Source organism: Bombina bombina, chromosome 4 (genome assembly GCF_027579735.1).
Source record: "Bombina bombina isolate aBomBom1 chromosome 4, aBomBom1.pri, whole genome shotgun sequence".
In the NCBI taxonomy this organism is placed as follows: Eukaryota; Metazoa; Chordata; class Amphibia; order Anura; family Bombinatoridae; genus Bombina; species Bombina bombina.
Window position 1 is genome coordinate 854,890,252 of NC_069502.1, and position 13,411 is coordinate 854,903,662.

Below are 13,411 nucleotides of genomic sequence, written 5' to 3' on the forward strand. Positions count from 1 at the left end.
ATATGTGTGACACAATAGAGGGATGCAGGGCACAGGTGAGTGTATATGTGTGACACATTAGAGGGATGCAGGGCACAGGTGAGTGTATATGTGTGACACATTAGAGGGATGCAGGGCACAGGTGAGTGTATATGTGTGACACAATAGATGGATGCAGGGCACAGGTGAGTGTATATGTGTGACACAATAGAGGGATGCAGGGCACAGGTGAGTGTATATGTGTAGAAAAATATATTGTTGGGATTGTCTTAGGTGGATTATGGATATCCACAAAGCTCCTCAAAGAAAACAGTTAATACTCCCAATAACTGTAATGTGTTTATAACATGGTTGCAATGTTTGAGAAGTGCTTAAAGCTAATGTGGTTCTGTTCTTTCTTTATATTATGTTATATATGGAATAATTCCCATTGGTTGAAATTAACACTTGATATATGTCTCCTATATTATTAATTAACTATTGTTATATATCATTGATTGATACAAGTTAATATATCTGTATACCTGTATACTTTTCTTCTGACATGATTGATTATATACGTATACTAAGACTAAAAAAATAGGAATAGATACATGAATATCATTAGTAAATATTTCCTTATATATTCCTTCTATATATTTATGTCTCTGTTGTTATCAATTTTTAGCATATATAAAGAACGATACTATACAGTTGCATAAAATCTAACACTTTATCATATATAAAGAACGATACTATACAGTTGCATAAAATCTAACACTTTACTAAGTATATATTTGTGTTGGTTACATATAATAACATACAAATTATATAAAATCCATACATTAAAATTGAGTTGTTGCCACAACTCTGCCTTCAATTTGGAGGTCTGTTATGTTGATTTAAAAAATTTGTGTTGATTAAAAGTTTGTTGCTTTTGAAAACGCTATTATCCCATTGATATTTATTGAAAACGCTATTATCCCATCTTTCCATACAATTGTATTGCAGTGGTATTAATCAATTTGTCTTTGGATGTTAATAAATTACTCAGTTGATGTGTTATAAATCCGTAATATTACACACAATTGATTTGACTTTCTTTTATAAGAATTTATGATACCCTCTTACCGGACCTCTGATGGCTTTACCTCCTTTTTTTCAATGCCTTCAATTTGAAGGCAGAGTTGTGGCCACAACTCGATTTTATTGTATGGATTTTATATAATTTGTATGTTATTATATGTAACCAACACAAAAATATACTTACTAAAAATTGATAACAACAGAGACATAAATATATAGAAGGCATATATAAGGAGATATATACTAATGATATTCATGTATCTATTCCTATTTTTTTAGTCTTAGTATACGTATATAATCAATCACGTCAGAAGAACAGTATACAGGTATACAGATATATTAACTTTTAGCAATCAATGATATATAACAATAGTTAATTAATAATATAGGAGACATATATTAAGTGTTAATTTCAACCAATGGAAATTATTCCATATACAACATAATATAAGAAAGAACAGAACCACATTAGCTTTTAGCGCTTCTCAATCATTGCACCCATGAGTGTATATGTGTGACAGGTGAGTGTAAGTGTGTGACATGTCTGTGGGAAGGAGGGGATAGGTACATTTATGACATATCTAATGAAAGCAGGGCACATGTGAGTGTACGTGTGTGACATGTCTGAGAAAAGCAGGGCATGTGTGAGTATAGGTGTGTTAAATATTTAAGAGAAGCCGGGCATAGATGACTGAATATGTGTGACACGTGAGAGGGATGCATAGCACAGATGAGTGTAACTGACAAGTCTGTGGGAAAATGAACATGTGAGTGTTTGTGTGTGACATGTCTTTGGGATGTAGGGCACAGGTGAGTGTACGTGTGTGACATGTCTTTGGAAAGTAGGGCAGGCACATGTGAGTGTACGTGTGTGACATGTCTGAGGAAATCAGGGAAAATGTGAGTTTATGTGTGTGACACTTGAGATGGATGTAGGGCACATGTGTGTGACATGTCTGTTGGAAACAGGGTACAGATAGTGTATGTGTGCAAAATGTGAGGGTTGCATGGCACAGTTGAGTGTATGTGTGAGATGTGCCTGTGGGAAACGTCACAGGTGCGTGTGTGTGGCGGGTCTGTGGGAAACCGGGCACAGGTGTGTGTACATATTAGTGAACATACACATCACACACGCACACAGGGCACAGGTGAGTGTACGTGTGTGATGTGTATGTTCACTAATATAGTTTATTTTACATATTACAGTATATATTACTTTTTATATAAAGTGATAATCTGGGCTTCATTACAAGTAAATAATATATGGCATAAATGCAACATTCTTAAACAATAAAACTGAATGTTTTGCGCACATAAACAATAAGCACTCATGTTTCATATTAAAGCACTTTTAAACTTAACCCTCTTTCCAGTGAGGGAAATGCTCTTAATAATCTTTAAGTAAACTTATTAACTGTGTGGTCTGATGTTATTTTGGAGATTTGTCACAAGTTGATATGCTTTTGGTTTAGCTATATTGGGGTCTTTTAGCCTTTTCAGCTAAATAATCCTCATCATCTATATGGTAAAACAGAATTGCATGAGTAACACATTTGGCTGGGGAGCTGCTGATTATTCCAGAAAGTGTAGTTAACACATTAATTAATTCTTCTCTCTGTTAAAGCATTTATATATTGCTTAGATATACTACACCACCTGGGGCCATTTTCTTTGTTTTTGTTGTTCTAGAGTCATCTTTCTTTTAACTACAAGCACACAAGCTGTAGTTATAAAGATTAGTTTATGGGCTGAAATAATTGTATTACTAAAAGTTTCTGTGAACACAATTTTAAAAGGACTAGATACATTAGGTAGAAAAACAACATTAATTTCTATTTAGTTTGGTCTTTGACTAAATGTGAATTCTTAGAAATAGTCCCTAATGTACAGTAAACTGCCCTTAAGCCTTAGCATAGAAGCTGTGAAAAGGTGTAGTGGTCACAGTGTCTTCTACAAGTGTAGGGGACCGACTAAATCAGAACCGTTTATATGATCTCATTATTAAATAATTATATAATTAATAACAATACTCCCGTTGTGTTTCTTATTGACAGGTGAATTCACAAACTGCAATAATCCAAGTCATGATCAGGGTGCAGATGCTTCTTTACATTTTCTTCAAAATCAAAGAAGCCACTTGGGAAATGTATGTTCTGAATGTGGGAAAAGTTTTCTTAAGAAATCACATCTTCTTAAACATCTTAAAATTCATACAGGAGAAAAGCTATTGTCCTGTTCTATATGTGGGGAATGTTTTAACCATAAAACAAATCTTGATGTTCATCAGAAAATTCATACAGGAGAAAAAGGATTTTTATGTTCTTACTGTGGGAAATATTTTACTCAGAAATCACATCTAACTGTTCATCAGAGAATTCACACAGGAGAGAAAGCATTTTCTTGTTCTGACTGTGGGAAATCTTTTACTCGGAAATCAGATCTTATTAGGCATCAGAAAATTCACACAGGAGAGAAAGAATTTTCATGTTCTGACTGTGGGAAATGTTTTACTCAGAAATCGGATCTTTTTAGGCATCAGAAAATTCACAATAGAGAGAAAGAATTTTCATGTTCTGACTGTGGGAAATATTTTACTCGGAAATCATATCTTATTGATCATCAGAAAATTCACACAGGTGAGAAAGCATTTTCTTGTTCTGACTGTGGGAAATATTTTACTTGGAAATCACATCTTATTAGCCATCACAAAACTAATTTTACTCAGATATCAGCGTTTAACCTCCTAAGTGCAGAGGGTGATACGTAGTTGTCAGCCATACAATACCAAGTGCTGATGATGACTGCATGTTACCCCCTGGGGCGTGCAGTTTTGGAGAAGTTTGAGGCCCTTTCTGCACCTCAAGCATTTATGAGGTGACCCCATGGTGGATTTGAATTAAATCACTAGTCATTAATCGCAAATTAAATAATGTTTTTCATTTTTAGAATAACTTTTCAGATTATTTTTCCAGTTATATCAGACCCTTACTGATTTGATTATATATCATTAGATATGCATAGATAGTTCATTGAAATTAAAGGGACAGTCATCACCAGAATTTTTGTTGTTTTAAAAGATGGACAATCCCTTAATTACCCATTCCCCAGTTTTGCATAACTAACACAGTTTGATACTTTTGCTCCAGCAGAGGCTTCTTTTGGGAGAAAGGTTCTTCAAGCAGTGGTGCCTTCTGTTTAGGTTAACTGTCTTGTCCCTCCCTTATCATTCGTGTCCTCTAGCTTGGGTATTGGTTCCCAACAGTAATTAAGATGATCCGTGGACTCACCGTGTCATTAGAAAGAAAACATAATTTATTCTTACCTGATAAATTTATTAATTTCTTGACACGGTGAGTCCACAGCCCACCCTGTTTTTCAGACAGTTTGCTCTTCTATAAAGTTTAGGCACCTCTGAACCTTAGATTAATTCCTTTTCTCCTTTCCCTTTGGTCGAATGACTGGGGATACAGCTGTCTACAGAGAAGGGGCATTTTAAAGATGGATTTGTTTACCAAGCCCACAGATAGGAATAGTGTTCTACATTTTGATAGTTTTCATCCTAAATGTATAATTAGTTCCCTTCCACTCAGTCAATTTGTAAGGGTTAGTAGAATAGTGACCAAATAGAACAGACTACAGAATAGACTTAACGGTATTGATGAGGCCTAATATCAGGACCCTTTAAACACCTGTAGCTTTCCACTTCTCCTTTGGACTCTGATATTGCACTGCAAATTAAATGACAAGCGCTTGGAGAACCATCTTACAGAACACACATAGAGATATGGTTTGCAAAACAGCTCTGATTTATTACGTCAGGATGACCAGTTTATATACTCTTCAAACATACTTTGGAAAACATAATCATTAGCTAATTTCTAAGACACAAAAGTACAGATGTGTCCTGTAAGTCATATTTTATCCTTGTCTGATATTCTTATGTCAATAGGTAAATTTATGACTGACCTGACAAGGGAACAATGTAAAAATCTCAAAATACACTAATTAGATGTATAGCTACATTTGACCTATAGAAATCGCTTACATATCAGTATTTCTGCATGTAGCTCAAGAGTTCAAAAGTATATTAACAAGAAAACTGTGTGAAAGGTTATAATGTTTCTTGCTACATTTTGATATAATAAAGATACAATAAAAGATACCGAAGATACATTTTTATTGGCCGCTGTCTGGGTGCATGGATCATTGGCTGTCTCCAAATTAAACTTGCATGATTCAGATAGAGCATACCATTTTAAGACCCTTTTTAATTCACTTCTATTTTCAAATGTGCTTCGTTCTTTTGGTATCCCTTGTTGAAAAGGAATATGCACATATCCTACACTAGTGGGAGCTAGCTGCTGATTGGTGTCTGCACACATTTGTCTGTTGTGATTGGCTAACTAGATGTGTTCATCTAGCTGCCAGTAGTGCAGTGCTGTTCCTTCAGCAAAGGATTAAAAGATAATGAAGCAAATTTGCTAATAGAAGTAAATTGGAAAGTTTGTTTAAATGGTATGTTCTATCCAAATCATGAAATAAAATAATTAAGATAATTGAATGGTCTATAGTGATATTTTAATAAGCAATGGAGAATGGGTTTTATTTCTTTCATGTAATTAGCAAGAGTCCATGAGCTAGTGACGTATGGGATATACATTCCTACCAGGAGGGGCAAAGTTTCCCAAACCTTAAAATGCCTATAAATACACCCCTCACCACACCCACAATTCAGTTTTACAAACTTTGCCTCCGATGGAGGTGGTGAAGTAAGTTTGTGCTAGATTCTACGTTGATATGCGCTCCGCAGCAAGTTGGAGCCCGGTTTTCCTCTCAGCGTGCAGTGAATGTCAGAGGGATGTGAGGAGAGTATTGCCTATTTGAATGCAGTGATCTCCTTCTACGGGGTCTATTTCATAGGTTCTCTGTTATCGGTCGTAGAGATTCATCTCTTACCTCCCTTTTCAGATCGACGATATACTCTTATATATACCATTACCTCTGCTGATTCTCGTTTCAGTACTGGTTTGGCTTTCTACAAACATGTAGATGAGTGTCCTGGGGTAAGTAAATCTTATTTTCTGTGACACTCTAAGCTATGGTTGGGCACTTTGTTTATAAAGTTCTAAATATATGTATTCAAACATTTATTTGCCTTGACTCAGAATGTTCAACTTTCCTTATTTTCAGACAGTCAGTTTCATATTTGGGATAATGCATTTGAATTAATCATTTTTTTCTTACCTTCAAAAATTTGACTCTTTTTTTTCCTGTGGGCTGTTAGGCTCGCGGGGGCTGAAAATGCTTCATTTTATTGCGTCATTCTTGGCGCGGACTTTTTTGGCGCAAAAATTCTTTTCCGTTTCCGGCGTCATACGTGTCGCCGGAAGTTGCGTCATTTTTTGACGTTATTTTGCGCCAAAAATGTCGGCGTTCCGGATGTGGCGTCATTTTTGGCGCCAAAAGCATTTAGGCGCCAAATAATGTGGGCGTCTTATTTGGCGCTAAAAAATAAGGGCGTCGCTTTTGTCTCCACATTATTTAAGTCTTATTTTTTCAGTGCTTCTGGTTGCTAGAAGCTTGTTCTTTGGCATTTTTTCCCATTCCTGAAACTGTCATTTAAGGAATTTGATCAATTTTGCTTTATATGTTGTTTTTTCTCTTACATATTGCAAGATGTCTCACGTTGCATCTGAGTCAGAAGATACTACAGGAAAATCGCTGTCTACTGCTGGAGCTACCAAGCTAAGTGTATCTGCTATAATTTTTGGTATCTGTTTCTCCAGCTGTTGTTTGTATTGCATGTCATGACAAACTTATTAATGCAGATAAAATTTCCTTTAGTACTGTTACATTACCTGTTGCTGTTCCGTCAACATCTAATTTTCAGAGTGTTCCTGATAAACATAAGAGATTTTATTTTTTAAATCCATTAATAAGGCTATGTCTGTTATTTCTCCTTCTAGTTTACATAAAAGTCTTTTAAAACTTCTCTTTTTTCAGATGAATTTTTAAATGAACATCATCATTCTGATACTGATAATGGTTCTTCTGGTTCAGAGGTTTCTGTCTCAGAGGTTGATGCTGATAAATCTTTGTATTTGTTCAAGATGGAATTTATTCGTTCTTTATTTAAAGAAGTATTAATTGCATTAGAAATAGAGGATTCTGGTCCTCTTGATTCTAAATCTAAACGTTTAAATAAGGTTTTTAAATCTCCTGTAGTTATTCCAGAAGTGTTTAATCTCCCTGATGCTATTTCTGAAGTAATTTCCAGGGAATGGAATAATTTGGGTAATTCTTTTACTCCTTCTAAACGTTTAAGCAATTATATCCTGTGCCATCTGACAGATTAGAGTTTTTTTGGGACAAAATCCCTAAGGTTATGGGGCTGTCTCTACTCCTGCTAAATGTGCTACTATTCCTACGGCAGATAGTAATTCATTTAAGGATCCTTTAGATAAGAAAATTGAATCCTTTCTAAGAAAAGCTTACTTATGTTCAGGTAATCTTCTTAGACTTGCTATATTTTTAGCGGATGTTGCTGCAGCTTCAACTTTTTGGTTAGAAGCTTTAGCGCAACAAGTAACAGATCATAATTTTATAGCATTATTATTATTCTATAACATGCTAATAATTTTATTGGTGATACCATCTTTTGATATCATTAGAGTTGATGTCAGGTATATGTCTCTAGCTATTTTAGCTAGAAAAGCTTTATGGATTAAACTTGGAATACTGATATGTCTTCTAAGTCAACTTTGCTTTCCCTTTCTTTCCAGGGTAATAAATTATTATTTCAACTGTTTCTGGAAGGAAGGGAACTTTTTTACCAAAGGATAAAAAATCTAAGGTAAATTTAGGTCTAATGATCATTTCGTTCCTTTCCTCACAATAAGGAACAAAAGCCTGATCCTTCATTCTCAGGAGCGGTATCAGTTTGGAAACTATTTCCAGTTTGGAATATATCCAAGCCTTTTAGAAAACCTATAGCCAGCTCCTAAGTACCCATGAAGGTGCGGACCTTATTCCAGCTCAGCTGGTATGAGGCAGATTACGTTTTCTTCAAAGAAATTTTGATCAATTCCGTTCTCAATTTCTGGTTTCAGAACATTGTTTCAGAAAGGTACAGAATTGGCTTCAGTTAAGGCCTCCTGCTAAGAGATTTTTTTCTTTCCCGTGTCCCAGTTAACACAGCAAAGGCTCAGCATTTCTGAAATGTGTTTCAGATCTAGAGTTGGCTGGAGTAATTATGCCAGTTCCAGTTCTGGAACAGGGGCTGGGGTTTTATTTTATCACTTCATTGTACTAAAGAAGGTCAATTCCTTCAGACCAGTTTCGGATCTAACAATATTGAATCGTTATGTAAGGATACCAACATTCAAGATGGTTACTGTAGGACTGTCCTGCCTTTTGTTTAGCAAGGGCATTATATGTCTACAATAGATTTACAGGATGTGTATCTACATATTCCGATTCATCCAGATCACTTTTTGTGTCTGAGATTCTCTTTTTAGACAAGCATTACCAGTTTTGTGGCTCTACCGTTTGGCCTAGCCTCAGTTCCAAGAATTTTTTTCAAAGGTTCTCGGTGCCCTTCTTTCTGTAATCAGAGAACAGGGTTTTTTGGTATTTCCTTATTGGACAATATCTGGGTAACTTGCTCAGTCTTCTCATTTTCGAAGAATCTCATACGAATCGACTTGTGTTGTTTCTTCAAGTTCATGGTTGGAGGATCAATTTACCAATCAGTTCATTGATTCCTCAGACAAGTGTAACCTTTTTAGGTTTCTAGAATAGATTCAGTGTCTATGACTCTGTCCTTGTCAGACAAGAGAAGTTTAACATTGATATCAGCTTGTCAAAACCTTCAGTCACAATCATTCCCTTTGGTAGCCTTATGCATGGAAATTTTAGGTCTTAGGACTGCCGCATCAGATGCGATCTCCTTTGCTCGTTTTCACATGCGACCTCTTCAGCTCTGTATGCTGAACCAATGGTGCAGGGATTACTCAAAGATATCTCAATTAATATCTTTAAACCGATTATACGACACTCTCTGACATGGTGGGCAGATCACCATCGTTTAGTTCAGGGGGCTTCTTTGTTCTTCCGACCTGGACTATAATCTCAACAGATGCAAGTCTTACAGGTTGGGGAGCTGTGTGGGGGTATCTGACGGCACAAGGGGTTTGGGAATCTCAGGAGGTGAGATTTCCGATCAATATTTTGGAACTCCGTGCAATTTCAGAGCTCTTCAGTCTTGGCCTCTTCTGAAGAGAGAGTTGTTCATTTGTTTTCAGATAGACAATGTCACAACTGTGGCATACATCAATCATCAAGGAGGGACTCACAGTCCTCTGGCTATGAAAGAAGTATCTCGAATTTTGGTTTGGGCGGAATCCAGCTCCTGTCTAATCTCTGCGGTTCATATCCCAGGTATGGACAATTGGAAGCGGATTATCTCAGTTGCCAAACGTTGCACCTGGGCGAATGGTCTTCACCCAGAGGTATTTCCTCAGATTGTTCAAATGTGGGAACTCTCAGAAATAGATCTGATGGCTTCTCATCTAAACAAGAAACTTCCCTGGTATCTGTCCGGATCCAGGGATCCTCGGGCGGAGGCAGTGGATGCATTATCTCTTCCTTACAAGTGTCATCCTGCCTATATCTTTCCGCCTCTAGTTCTTCTTCCAAGGGTATTCTTAATATTCTAAAGGAATGCTCGTTTGTCCTGCTGGTAGCTCCAGCATGGCCTCACAGGTTTTGGTATGCGGATCTTGTCCGGATGGCCTCTTGCCAGCTGTGGACTCTTCCGTTAAGATCAGTCTTTCTGTCTCAAGGTTCTTTTTTCCATCAGGATCTCAAAACCTTAATTTTAAGGTGTGGAGTTTGAACGCTTGATTCTTGGTCAAAGAGGTTTCTCTGACTCTGTGATTGATACTATGTGACAGGCTCGTAAATCTGTATCTAGAGAGATATATTATAGAGTCTGGAAGACTTATATTTCTTCAGGATGGTTTAGATAAGGTTTGTCCGCAAGTTTCTTGAAAGACAAATCTCTGCTCTTTCTGTTCTTTTTCACAGAAGGATTGCTAATCTTCCTGATATTCATTGTTTTGTACATGCTTTGGTTCGTATAAAACCTGTCATTAAGTCAATTTCTCCTCTTTGGAGTTTGAATTTGGTTCTGGGGGCTCTTCAAGCTTCTCCTTTTGAACCCATGCATTCTTTGGTCGTTATATTACTTTCTTGGAAAGTTTTGTTTCTTTTGGCCATCTCTTCTGCCAGAAGAGTCTCTGAATTATCTACTCTTTTTTTGTGAGTCTCCTTTTCTGATTTTTCATCAGGATAAGGCGGTGCTGCGAACTTCTTTTGAATTTTTTACCTAAGGTTGTGAATTCTAACAACATTAGTAGAGAAATTGTGGTTCCTTCATTATGTCCTAAACCTATGAATTCTAAGGAGAAATCATTGCATTATTTGGATGCTGTTAGAGCTTTGTATTATTATGTTGAAGCTACTAAGTCTTTCTGAAAGACTTCTAGTCTATTTGTCATCCTTTCCGGTTCTAGAAAAGACCAGAAAGCTTCTGCCATTTCTTTGGCATCTTGGTTGAAATCTTTATTTCATCATGCCTATGTTGAGTCGGGTAACACTCCGCCTCAAAGGATTACAGCTCATTCTACTAGGTCAGTTTCTACTTCCTGGGCGTTTAAGAATGAAGCTTCGGTTGATCAGATTTGCAAAACAGCAACTTGGTCCTCTTTGCATACTTTTACTAATTTCTACCATTTTGATGTGTTTTCTTCTTCTGAAGCAGTTTTTGGTAGAAACGTACTTCAGGCAGTGGTTTCAGTTTGAATCTTCTGCTTATGTTTTTTCATTAAAAATTTATTCTGGGTGTGGATTATTTTCAGCAGGAATTGGCTGTCTTTATTTTATCCCTCCCTCTCTAGTGACTCTTGTGTGGAAAGATCCACATCTTGGGTAATCATTATCCCATACGTCACTAGCTCATGGACTCTTGCTAATTACATGAAAGAAAACATAATTTATGTAAGAACTTACCTGATAAATTCATTTCTTTCATATTAGCAAGAGTCCATGAGGCCCACCCTTTTTGTGGTGGTTTTGATTTTTTTGTATAAAGCACAATTATTCCAATTCCTTATTTTATATGCTTTCGCACTTTTTTCTTATCACCCCACTTCTTGGCTATTCGTTAAACTGAATTGTGGGTGTGGTGAGGGGTGTATTTATAGGCATTTTAAGGTTTGGGAAACTTTGCCCCTCCTGGTAGGAATGTATATCCCATACGTCACTAGCTCATGGACTCTTGCTAATATGAAAGAAATGAATTTATCAGGTAAGTTCTTACATAAATTATGTTTTTCAAAATTTCACAAAACCCTATAATACTGTTTACTGTTGTGCTGATGTCATTACATGGAATGTTTCTTACTGATGTGACTGCTACTGATGTAGGCTCAGGCATATTTACCTTCAATTATAAACATTTTCACATTTTGTTTTCAACTATTTTTTAAAAAGATACTACAGAAATTGTAAAGAGTGATTTATTTATTCTTTTTTTTTCTTCAGGTGAAAATGATGCTAAGATTTCATGTAACACGGAACAAACAGAAGATCAGTGGCAAAGAAATATAACAGAAGCTGCAGAGCAGGAAATATGTGACAATATAAGTACAGGTGAGTGTATATGTGTGACACATGAGAGGGATGCAGGGCACAGGTAAGTGTATATGTGTGTGACATGTCTGTGGGAAGGAGAAAATAGGTGAGTGTACATGTTTGACATATCTAAGGAAAGCAGGACACATGTGAGTGTATATGTGTGACACAATAAAGGGATGCAGGGCACAGGTTAGTGTATATGTGTGATACAATAAAGGGATGCAGGGCACAGGTGAGTGTATATGTGTGACACAATAGAGGGATGCAGGGCACAGGTGAGTGTATATGTGTGACACAATAAAGGGATGCAGGGCACAGGTGAGTGTATATGTGTGACACAATAGAGGATGCAGGGCACAGGTGAGTGTATATGTGTGACACAATAGAGGGATGCAGGGCACAGGTGAGTGTATATGTGTGACACAATAGAGGGATGCAGGGCACAGGTGAGTGTATATGTGTGAGACAATAGAGGGATGCAGGGCACATGTGAGTGTATATGTGTGACACAATAGAGGGATGCAGGGCACAGGTGAGTGTATATGTGTGACACAATAAAGGGATGCAGGGCACAGGTGAGTGTATATGTGTGACACAATAGAGGATGCAGGGCACAGGTGAGTGTATATGTGTGACACAATAGAGGGATGCAGGGCACAGGTGAGTGTATATGTGTGACACAATAGAGGGATGCAGGGCACAGGTGAGTGTATATGTGTGAGACAATAGAGGGATGCAGGGCACATGTGAGTGTATATGTGTGACACAATAGAGGGAAGCAGGGCACATGTGAGTGTATATGTGTGAGACAATAGAGGGATGCAGGGCACAGGTGAGTGTATATGTGTGACACAATAGAGGGATGCAGGGCACAGGTGAGTGTATATGTGTGACGCATTAGAGGGATGCAGGGCACAGGTGAGTGTATATGTGTGACGCATTAGAGGGATGCAGGGCACAGGTGAGTGTATATGTGTGACACAATAGAGGGATGCAGGGCACAGGTGAGTGTATATGTGTGACACAATAGAGGGATGCAGGGCACAGGTGAGTGTATATGTGTAGAAAAATATATTGTTGGGATTGTCTTAGGTGGATTATGGATATCCACAAAGCTCCTCAAAGAAAACAGTTAATACTCCCAATAACTGTAATGTGTTTATAACATGGTTGCAATGTTTGAGAAGTGCTAAAAGCTAATGTGGTTCTGTTCTTTCTTTATATTATGTTGTATATGGAATAATTCCCATTGGTTGAAATTAACACTTGATATATGTCTCCTATATTATTAATTAACTATTGTTATATATCATTGATTGCTAAAAGTTAATATATCTGTATACTTGTATACTTTTCTTCTGACATGATTGATTATATACGTATACTAAGACTAAAAAAATAGGAATAGATACATGAATATCATTAGTAAATATTTCCTTATATATTCCTTCTATATATTTATGTCTCTGTTGTTATCAATTTTTAGCATATATAAAGAACGATACTATACAGTTGCATAAAATCTAACACTTTACTAAGTATATATTTGTGTTGGTTACATATAATAACATACAAATTATATAAAATCCATACAATAAAATTGAGTTGTTGCCACAACTCTGCCTTCAATTTGGAGGTCTGTTATGTTGATTTAAAAAATTTGTGTTGA

General features: G+C 36.7%; 1 protein-coding gene across 1 annotated transcript in view; it reads left to right on the plus strand.

The window, feature by feature from the left end:
- Positions 1-13,411, plus strand: part of LOC128657296 (zinc finger protein 585A-like) — a 61,376-nt gene that overhangs the window by 31,968 nt on the left and 15,997 nt on the right. The window contains exons 7-8 of the mRNA XM_053711584.1: positions 3,099-3,680; positions 11,650-11,757. Coding sequence (XP_053567559.1) covers positions 3,099-3,680; positions 11,650-11,757 — 690 coding nt within the window. The remainder of the gene's footprint in view (positions 1-3,098; positions 3,681-11,649; positions 11,758-13,411) is intronic.